The following is an 11,709-nucleotide window of genomic DNA, read 5'->3' as shown; positions in this document are numbered from 1 at the left end:
TATATTTTTTTCATGAAGACCGATAAAAAAGGACAGTATTACCCCTCATGTTTCATTTGATAAAAACGACAGTCTTACCCCTCATGTTTCATTTGATAAAAACGACAGTGTTACCCCTTATGTTTTTTTTCATGACGACCAATAAAAAACAACAGTGTTACCCCTTATGTTTTTTTTCATGACGACCAATAAAAAACAACAGTGTTACCCCCTATGTTTTATTTGATAAATATCAACAGTGTTACCCCTTTTTTTTTTTTTTCATGACGACCAATAAAAAACAACAGTGTTACCCCCTATGTTTTTTTTCATGACGACCAAAAAAAAACAACAGTGTTACCCCATATGTTTTATTTGATAAATATCAACAGTGTTACCCCCTATGTTTTTTTTCATGACGACCAATAAAAAACAACAGTGTTACCCCTTATGTTTTTTTTCATGACGACCATTAAAAAAAAAACAGTGTTACCCCTTAGGTTTTTTTTCATGACGACCAATAAAAAACAACAGTAATACCCCTTATGTTTTTTTTTCATGACGACCAATAAAAAACAACAATGTTACCCCTTGTGTTTTTTTTCATGACGACCAAAGAAAAACAACAGTGTTACCCCTTATGTTTTTTTTCATGACGACCAATAAAAAACGACAGTGTTACCCCTTGTGGTTTTTTCAAGACGACCAAAGAAAAACAACAGTGTTACCCCTTATGTCTTTTTTCATGACGACCAATAAAAAACAACAGTGTTACCCCTTACGTTTTTTTTCATGACGACCAATAAAAAACGACAGTGTTACCCTATATGTTTTTTTTCATTATGACCAATAAAAAACAACAGTGTTACCCCTTATGTTTTTTTTCATGGCGACCAAAGAAAAACAACAGTGTTCCCCCCTATGTTTTATTTGATAAATATCAACAGTGTTACCCCTTGTGGTTTTTTCATTACGACCAAAGAAAAACAACAGTGTTACCCCTTGTGGTTTTTTCATGACGACCAAAGAAAAACAACAGTGTTACCCCTTATGTCTTTTTTCATGACGACCAATAAAAAACAACAGTGTTACCCCTCATGTTTTTTTTCATGACGACCAATAAAAAACGACAGTGTTACCCCTTGTGGTTTTTTCATTACGACCAAAGAAAAACAACAGTGTTACCCCTTGTGGTTTTTTCATGACGACCAAAGAAAAACAACAGTGTTACCCCTAATGTCTTTTTTCATGACGACCAATAAAAAACAACAGTGTTACCCCTTATGTTTTTTTTCATGACGACAATAAAAAACGACAGTGTTACCCCTTATGTTTTTTTTCATGACGACCAAAGAAAAACAACAGTGTTACCCCCTATGTTTTATTTGATAAATATCAACAGTGTTACCCCTTATGTTTTTTTTCATGACGACCAATAAAAAACAAGTGTTACCCCTTATGTTTTTTTTCATGACGACCAAAGAAAAACAACAGTGTTACCCCCTATGTTTTATTTGATAAATATCAACAGTGTTACCCCTTATGTTTTTTTTCATGACGACCAATAAAAAACAACAGTGTTACCCCTTATGTTTTTTTTCATGACGACCAATAAAAAACAACAGTGTTACCCAGTATGTTTTTTTTCATGACGACCAATAAAAAACAACAGTGTTACCCCTTATGTTTTTTGTCATGATGACCAATAAAAAACAACAGTGTTACCTCTGTTTTTTTTCATGACGACCAATAGAAAACAACAGTGTTACCCCCTATGTTTTTTTTCATGACGACCAATAAAAAACAACAGTGTTACCGCGTATGTTTTTTTTCATGACGACCAATAAAAAACAACAGTGTTACCCCCTATGTTTTATTTGATAAATATCAACAGTGTTACCCCTTATGTTCTTTTTCATGACGACCAATAAAAAACAACAGTGTTACCTCTTATGTTTTCTTTCATGACGACCAATAAAAAATAACAGTGTTACCCCTTATATTTTATTTGACATAGACAACCGTGTTACCCCTTATGTTTTTTTTCATGACGACCAATAAAAAACAACAGTGTTACCCCTTATGTTTTTTTTCATGACGACCAATAAAAAAACGACAGTGTTACCCCTTATGTTTTTTTTCATGACGACCAATAAAAAACGACAGCGTTCCCCCTTATGTTTTTTTTCATGATGACCAATACAAAACAACAGGGTTACCCTTTATGTTTTTTTTCATGACGACCAATAAAAAACAACAGTGTTACCCCCTATGTTTTATTTGATAAATATCAACAGTGTTACCCCTTATTTATTTTTTCATGACGACCAATAAAAAACAACATTGTTACCCCCTATGTTTTATTTGATAAAAAACAACAGTGTTGCCCCTTATGTTTTTTTTCATGACGACCAATAAAAAACAACAGTTTTTATTGGTCGTCATGATACAACTTGTTGTATTTTTTGTCATGATGACCAATAAAAAACAACAGTGTTACCTCTAATGTTTTTTTTTCATGACGACCAATAAAAAACAACAGTGTTACCCCCTATGTTTTTTTTCATGACGACCAATAAAAAACAACAGTGTTACCCCTTTTTTTTTTTTCATGACGACCAATAAAAAACAACAGTGTTACCCCTTATGTTTTTTTTCATGACGACCAATAAAAAACGACAGTGTTACCCCTTATGTTTTTTTTCATGACGACCAATAAAAAACAACAGTGTTACCCCTTATGTTTTTTTTCATGACGACCAATAAAAAACGACAGTGTTACCCCTTTTTTTTTTTTTCATGACGACCAATAAAAAACGACAGCGTTCCCCCTTATGTTTTTTTTCATGATGACCAATACAAAACAACAGGGTTACCCTTTATGTTTTTTTTCATGACGACCAATAAAAAACAACAGTGTTACCCCCTATGTTTTATTTGATAAATATCAACAGTGTTACCCCTCATGTTTTTTTTCATGACGACCAATAAAAAACAACATTGTTACCCCCTATGTTTTATTTGATAAATATCAACAGTGTTACCCCTTATTTATTTTTTCATGACGACCAATAAAAAACAACATTGTTACCCCCTATGTTTTATTTGATAAAAAACAACAGTGTTGCCCCTTATGTTTTTTTTCATGACGACCAATAAAAAACAACAGTTTTTATTGGTCGTCATGATGCAACTTGTTGTATTTTTTGTCATGATGACCAATAAAAAACAACAGTGTTACCTCTAATGTTTTTTTTCATGACGACCAATAAAAAACAACAGTGTTACCCCCTATGTTTTTTTTCATGACGACCAATAAAAAACAACAGTGTTACCCCTTTTTTTTTTTTCATGACGACCAATAAAAAACAACAGTGTTACCCCTTATGTTTTTTTTCATGACGACCAATAAAAAACAACAGTGCTACCCCTTATGTTTTTTTTCATGACGACCAATATAAAACAACAGTGTTATCCCTTATGTTTTTTTTCATGACGACCAATAAAAAACAACAGTGTTACCCCTTATGTTTTTTTTCATGACGACCAATAAAAAGCAACTGGGTTACCCCTTATGTTTTTTTTCATGACGACCAATAAAAAACAACAGTGTTACCCCCTATGTTTTATTTGATAAATATCAACAGTGTTACCCCTTATGTTTTTTTTCATGACGACCAATAAAAAACAACAGTGTTACCTCTTATGTTTTCTTTCATGACGACCAATAAAAAACAACAGTGTTACCCCTTATATTTTATTTGACATAGACAACAGTGTTACCCCTCATGTTTTTTTTCATGACGACCAATAAAAAACAACAGTGTTACCCCTATGTTTTATTTGATAAATATCAACAGTGTTACCCCTTATTTATTTTTACATGACGACCAATAAAAAACAACATTGTTACCCCCTATGTTTTATTTGATAAAAAACAACAGTGTTGCCCCTTATGTTTTTTTTCATGACGACCAATAAAAAACAACAGTTTTTATTGGTCGTCATGATACAACTTGTTGTATTTTTTGTCATGATGACCAATAAAAAACAACAGTGTTACCTCTAATGTTTTTTTTTCATGACGACCAATAAAAAACAACAGTGTTACCCCCTATGTTTTTTTTCATGACGACCAATAAAAAACAACAGTGTTACCCCTTTTTTTTTTTTCATGACGACCAATAAAAAACAACAGTGTTACCCCTTATGTTTTTTTTCATGACGACCAATAAAAAACGACAGTGCTACCCCTTATGTTTTTTTTCATGACGACCAATATAAAACAACAGTGTTATCCCTTATGTTTTTTTTCATGACGACCAATAAAAAACAACAGTGTTACCCCTCATGTTTTTTTTCATGACGACCAATAAAAAGCAACTGGGTTACCCCTTATGTTTTTTTTCATGACGACCAATAAAAAACGACAGTGTTCCCCCTTATGTTTTTTTTCATGACGACCAATACAAAACAACAGGGTTACCCCTTATGTTTTTTTTCATGACGACCAATACAAAACAACAGTGTTACCCCCTATGTTTTATTTGATAAATATCAACAGTGTTACCCCTTATGTTTTTTTTCATGACGACCAATAAAAAACAACAGTGTTACCTCTTATGTTTTCTTTCATGACGACCAATAAAAAACAACAGTGTTACCCCTTATATTTTATTTGACATAGACAACAGTGTTACCCCTTTTTGAAAAAGCTTTTGGATTCGCAAGCAAAACTTTAGGATTCGCAAACAAAGCTTTTTGATTCGCAAACAAAACTTTTGGATTCGCAAACAAAACTTTTGGATTTGCAAACAAAACTTTTGGGTTTGCAAACAAAACTTTTGGATTCCCATTAATATTTTTTTTAGCACATTAATTTATCCTGCAATAAAACATTTTTTGGATTGCAGTGTCGATAGTTTTGCTCTCAAATCTATTTTTTGATTGCAGTGTGGAAAGTTTTGCTCTCAAACCTATTTTTTGATTGCAGTGTGGAAAGTTTTGCTCTCAAACCTATTATTTTTGATTGCATTATAAAGACACAAATCTACCTCCATACAGCTGGATGTGAACCATGGTGTGAACACAACGATCGATTTTCGACTGTGCGAGCATGCACTGGTGTAATTGAGCTGCGCTGCTATATATCTTTTTTATCAATGTAGCGAGTTGCGAGTCTAGTGCAGGCTGAGTTTTTTTTTTCCAGCACCCCCTGCTGAGAATACGTTCCCGCGGCTATGCACGGAGGTCGGAGAAATATAGTTTGTGGCCACCCAACAGCTGCCTGTTATTTGATGAACCCTGTTCACCTGTTAAATAAACATCCTGAAACATACAAAGGACAATCAATGAACACATCTTAAAACAAATATGACACCACCAACTATGCTAAAATGAGTGTGACGATTAAACTATGAACGATGCTTTCATTGTACAAGTTTGAACAATGACAATAGTCTGAATCTGAACTAATCCTTGTTCCCTGGTGGTTTGTGGCTCCAGTACGAACCCACATATCTCTACTACAAGAAGGGTAGGACATTTAACATTTCTTCACATAGTTTGGGTGATGAACAGGAATATAAATCGTGTTATTCTATCGGTACAAAAGGTACAATATACAAAAAATAACTTTAAGGCTTAATGTTTTGAGTTGCATTTTGCAACTTAATACCGAAAAACACAGTGTAAGCAAACACCTGCATTCTCTGCCACAGCATATCTTGTGCCATTCTGTTGTGCAACACCATTTGACTTGTGTAGCATGTGATTGCTCTCCTAAAGCTTTGAAGGTATCTTTTGGATAATGAACAACAATCTTCATTTGTATTACTTGTACACCATAGGCATATTAATGACTCAAACCTACCACTACTTTGTTTTTGTTTCATATTTGTTCGGGAAGCCACAATATCATTGATCCACCCTTTGGGATCCTAATAGAACAACCTTTTAATGTTTTTTTTTTTCAAATCTAGTAGTGAGAAAATGTCCCTTAAAGTTTCCCACCCTTGTGTCACTTTTGTCACACTTTGTGACTCAAACATTTAAAAGTTCTAGATGCTGTTTCATTGTTGGCTCTATTAAAGGTGCTTATTTTGTCCTGGGGTATTTACATCTTTCCATACCAGCTTTTCCTGTTGAATGTCTTGGTCCAATTGATTGGGGTCATACAGTCCCAGGTGCAAAGTTTAATCCCCTACGCAACCCAATCCTCCCGTTTGTATGACCACCGTATTACTTATTTTAGTTACTTTTTTTTGCTGGGTGGCGGTAGCATCCGTCTTTCTGGTCTTACCACTTTGCGTGCCAATGTAACTCTCACTTTGCGTGCCAATGTAAGCTTATTACCTGGGTTAAGTGTTCCCATTTACACTTCACTCAGGGGGCCCGCAGATAATTTAAAAACATTTTTTCTCTTTTTTTTTTACAGAAAACTTGATCAAGAAAAACATACTTTTCAGTCAAGATGTGAGTATCTGTTCATAGAATTCAAAGGCAAACCAATGTCCTGAAAGATTTAGACTTAGGGCGCCACTATAACTACTACAACTGAACTGAATATGATGCTAGTTATTGCACTTGGGCCACTGTTTTTCAGTTTTGTGCCATCATTGAATGATGATGTATTTGAGCCCTAGCACTGAAAAACTACTAATCACTCATCAGGCTGTTGTTGATTCTTTCCAAACAAACTTGTTGTATTTGTTGTTTAACAAGAGTATAGACATGTTAAAAATGCATTTGAACATGGAAAATATGAAATTAATGTATGTTGGTTCAATTAACATAGTCATATATATACAAATATTTTGTTCTTATTTAGAATTATTTTGTAGTTTCTCTCATATCCCATTACTTGTAGTGGGCGGTCATGTGACCCCCTGATGGTGATGATGTTGCCCATCCCTGATCTAGAAACTATGGCTGCACAATGTTAGTAAGGATTGGGTATCTGTTGTACTCTCGTGTATTTCCCACTCCAACTGAATAGTAAGGCAGCACGCAGGAGCTTATGTCCACAAAACAAGGAAATTATTTTAATACTATATTGTTTCCTAAATGGTCCAACAATTAATTAATTTTGGTGAATGCTTTCATCCACTGGTAATATTTCTGCCTTAATTCCTAAATTATTTTACACATTTTCCGCCTATTACTGCTTTTACACATTCTAGTTTTCTAGTTGGTTCTAAGGCTGCATGAATTAGAGAAGCCTTTTACTAGCTCATTTGATCCATGTGCTTTTTCACAGATATTCAAAGCTATCTGGATTTGGCAAGTGAGGATAAAGCTTCCGTTGGATGTTCTTCTTTTGCAAAAGTAAGTCCTATTGCCACGAAATTGTTTGTTTTTAATGTTGTGCTCTGCATTTCATGATGGCTAACACACCCACTAATTGCATGGCATCAAACAATGGGAAAATCACCGGGCCGTGAGAGATCTGTGTGCAGTCTGCTCTTTGCAGTCCTTATCCTTAACACCAGCCAATGTAATGCAAAAAGAGATTGCAGCTAGTAAATCCAAAACCAAAGTTGTATGGGACATGGGTTTACCATCAAACCACCCTTCTGAAACCAATGTTGCCAGTTTACCAAAGGCATGTACGACGCCGAACATGTTAAACGAGTCAGTATACAGTGAGGGTTTTCATAGCATGAAAGGCTAAATGCAAAATCTTTCTATGAATGTCTCATCCAAGTGAGTGATTCAACACGCCTCGGCCAAGTAACCGTGGCTGCAGCTGCTGTTGTAATGGAAAGTTATAATGGTTGGTGTGCAGCTGACAGATCTTGCAGATCATTTAATCAGCAGTATGATGATCAGTATGATGCGGTCATGAGAAAATCCTTTTTATCTATGCATCAATTTGTGTGTGTAATGTTATTGTTTCTTTCTCTGCTAAAGTGATATAACGATGACTAAGAATTAGCTGATCAATTGCAGGTATATGCCTTTATTATTATTTACAATGGTTTTCCACGTTTATTCCATTGCAGTGAGGAGGAAAAGGATAAGAACATATCTGATTCTGATCGTGGCCCTGTGCCTGATAGTGATCCGTCTCTGGACCAGCCAACATCCTCTCCCTCCACCCTCCAACGATGTTCAGCTCCTCACTCAAGACCAACTGAGTCCCAATATGCCACCCGCCGTCTCGAGAAGTAGCCTCCACCTCCGGCCCCCATGCCATCAGAACCGGTCCATGGTCAACATCACTGGCTTCTCCGACCTCCCTGTGCGCCTCCAGAACTTCCTGTTTTACCGGCACTGTAAACACTTTCCCTTGATGCTCGACCTTCCCCACAAATGTGGAGTGACAGATGGATCGGACATTTTCCTTCTGCTGGTCATCAAGTCCCCGCCGGAGAACTACGAGCGGAGACAAGCCCTCCGGGCGACCTGGGCTGAGGAGCGGAAACACAACGGGGCCTGGATCCGCAGGGTCTTCATCTCGGGGACATCGGGTGCTAACTTGCAGAAGCAGAGGATGAACAAGCTCATGGAGGTGGAGAACAGGAACTATGGTGACATTCTCCAATGGGACTTTGAGGAGTCCTTCTTGAACTTGACCCTGAAGCAAGTCCTGTTCCTTGAGTGGCTGGAGGACCGCTGTCCCCGGGCCCACTTCCTGCTCAACGGTGACGACGACATCTTTGCCCACACAGACAACATGGTGGAATACCTCCAGGGCGTCAACGGAAGCCGTGACAGCAACGAGCACCTCTTTGTGGGAAGCCTTATGGAAGGCACTGGGCCTGTTCGAGAACCAAGCAAGTACTTTGTTCCCGTTCAGGTGCAGGAATCGGACACCTACCCTGCGTACTGTAGCGGGGGAGGCTACCTGCTGTCCCGCCATACGGCCAAGGTGCTATTCGAGATGTCCAAGTCGGTTGCTCTGCATCCCATCGACGATGCGTACATGGGGATGTGCCTGGCCAGGGCAGGACTCAAACCCTCCGCCCATGTGGGCGTGAATCCCGGAGGACTTCGCCTCCCACCGAAAGTGGACCCTTATGACCCGTGTTTCTTCAAGGACGTTCTGATGGTGCACCGCTTTCAGCCGCACCAGATGTTCGTCTTGTGGGACCAAGTTCATGATCCTAGACTGAAGTGTTAAACTGTACAACTGAACTGAACTCTGCTGGGCCGTCAGAAAAGGATGACAATACATGGGATGACAAGAATTGGGAAGGTGTGTGTCTAGGTATGTGCGTGGGTGCTTGCATGTATGTTTATAAATGTCTCTCATATTGGTGTACACTGTTCCCCTATATTCTTGTTCATGAGTGGTAGTACGCGCCAAAAAGAACACAACATAGTAAGTAACATCTTTTGATACAATATCTGTCTCTGGAATTTCACTGTATAGTTTGAAAGTCTTCGGAATGCAACCTTACCCACATGGAAAAGCACGGTATTATTAGCTAAGAATATTATTCATGCTCACAATCTGTTAGAAACTGCAGAAACTTTATTTTGGATCCAACATTTTACAAGATCAACATAATATATAAAACCAGAATAAACATAGTTGCTGCGCAACATCCATTTTTTACAGAGACGAGATTACGGGTGACGTCACATTCAGGGCTCCGCTCCTGATAAACACTACTGGTGTGTAAAAAGAGTTCGGCCAACTAGCCACTGTTATTCACAAACGTTAGCAAGTAAACAATGTGGAAATTAGAGTCAACTCGGCTGATACTGTGCCGAATTTCAACAACATGTAGACAAGCTGTTGCGGTCCGGGATTATACACAGCGTTATAACAAGGATTCAGGAGGTTATTTCTAAAGGTTTACAAAGGAAAGTGACAATAAAAGAAAGCCTTCATTTTCATCCAGAGTTACGAGTTGTCTGATATGAGGAAAGTGACGGTTTCTCCGTCAAGTGAACCGTCTGTCTTTGCTCTTTTTTTGCCAACCAGTTTACGTGCGGGATTCCAGAATGAAAACGATAACATTCAACGTGTCTATTAATATGGCAGCAACATTTTACACCAGTTTTAGAATGTTCACTACAACAGATGTTGAACACCAACATGCTTATGTAAAATCAGCATAGTATCATATTCAGCTATGGACAGTTCTGCGTTGTGCGTCATAGCCTACGTCAGCCTACACAGACAATGTTCTAAATAAAATGAAATGATATCATAAATATCATAAAAAGGGTGGATGTCAATAATTTAATGAAAAATCATGTTGCATGATAAAATTATATATATATAAAAAACAAAAGTATTGATTTGTTCAGAAAACGTTCTCACTTGCAGTTACAGCCAGGGGCCGCCAGGGGGGGGGGGGGGGGGGTGCTGCAGCACCCTAAGCACCCCCACTTCCCGCGTCCCCCCTAATATCTATCATACAAACGAGAACCAGTGATATAATGGAACTAATATTGCACACCTACAATAAGGCATCAACCATCACATTTTATCAATAACTTGGTTGGTTTTAAACCTACTACACACACAGCCAGCCACTATTGATTGATTTTATTTATAGATTGTAAAATCCTGTCAACAAAATAATTATCATCTTAGACAGTGTATTACATTTTTTAAGTAAGGCACTCTTCTATGAACATGTACAAGAAGCTTTTAAAATTTGAGTTGATTTAAAAGGGTGTTTTTTTTGTGTTATTCTCAACTTCTTTTATCAAAATTGTAATTGTTTACATTCTTTTTCTATTGCTCTCCTTACCCCAATAGTCAGCCGCATAGAAAGTACATATCTTGTACCCTATAATATTTTGGGTATTTGCTGCTGTAAAACACGCAAAATGAAGTCCTTTCTGATCTTTCTGTACTTTATGTGTAAACCGGACATACCATAGTTAGTGTTGTCTCCATCCAAATGTGTCTCCATCCTGTATTAACACTTCAATCCGATTGTGCACTCGTCACGACGCCTTCCTGGTGATGGGAAAGTGATTATCCACCGGTGGGTGCTATTCTGTGATAAATATGAGGTTGATCTTGATGGCTTAACCACCACCACAACTTCATATAGAGCTTGTACATCGGCATGCATCATGGGCCTTTTTTTGTTTGCGATTCTCCACAATTGTGTGATGATTTGAGAGAGTTGTAATTTAGTCATGTAAAAAGTCTAAATAAACGTCAACAAACGTAAAAAAAACCGTTGTTTGCCATTTCTCTAATGTCAAAGGCCATGGCTGTTTCAAACACAACTATGTCAACCCGCTATGACAAATAATTGCATGATTATTACTACAAAATGACCAAAACACCATTAAACCAGACAGTAACATTCCTATCATACTAAACATGGGAAATGCAGGCGGATGTCAGGGGGTGGTCTATTCAGACGCCTTTTAGAAGAACATCAGGACATGCATTGAACAACTTCAGACTTATCACCCCACTAGTTAAACTTTCAGATTTGTTTTAGCTTGGCATTTTGTTTATTACCAAAAAAGCGAACAGTCCAAAAGCCTGGCCGTTGGATGTTCACACCCTTAAAATCATCTCTATAGCTGCTTTCACACATACACGTAAAGCCTGCTATTAGCCCGCTATTCTCCCGACAGGCCGTATATGTGAACAACATATCCTGACATTGGTATCCTGAAAACATCCTGAAAAAAGACGGTGGAAGTTTAATTACGTTATATGTGAATGAGGAGTCAAAGTGACACAAAAAAGTTAGCTGAACATTATAGGGTCCCGGCCTTCCACTCCCTTTTTTCTCAGTAAAC

General features: G+C 37.4%; 1 protein-coding gene across 2 annotated transcripts; it reads left to right on the top strand.

Annotated features, from left to right (window-relative positions):
- The first annotated feature begins 5,420 nt into the window (after positions 1 to 5,420).
- Positions 5,421 to 9,511, top strand: LOC132452689 (N-acetyllactosaminide beta-1,3-N-acetylglucosaminyltransferase 3-like). 2 transcript variants are annotated; one of them, XM_060045424.1, is made up of 3 exons: positions 5,421 to 5,515; positions 7,238 to 7,305; positions 7,983 to 9,511. In XM_060045424.1, the coding sequence occupies exons 2-3, from the start codon at positions 7,287 to 7,289 to the stop codon at positions 9,101 to 9,103; spliced, it is 1,140 nt and encodes a 379-aa protein (XP_059901407.1). In that variant the 5' UTR covers positions 5,421 to 5,515; positions 7,238 to 7,286; the 3' UTR covers positions 9,104 to 9,511. The 2 variants fall into 2 exon arrangements, with proteins under 2 accessions (XP_059901407.1, XP_059901408.1); XM_060045425.1 differs by lacking the exon at positions 5,421 to 5,515 and having other exon boundaries at positions 6,781 to 7,305.
- Positions 9,512 to 11,709: the final 2,198 nt, after the last annotated feature.

The sequence above is a fragment of the Gadus macrocephalus genome, chromosome 23, assembly GCF_031168955.1.
Source record: "Gadus macrocephalus chromosome 23, ASM3116895v1".
In the NCBI taxonomy this organism is placed as follows: domain Eukaryota; kingdom Metazoa; phylum Chordata; class Actinopteri; order Gadiformes; family Gadidae; genus Gadus; species Gadus macrocephalus.
The sequence above is the reverse complement of the archived record's forward strand: the minus strand, read 5'-3'. Positions and strand labels throughout refer to the sequence as shown.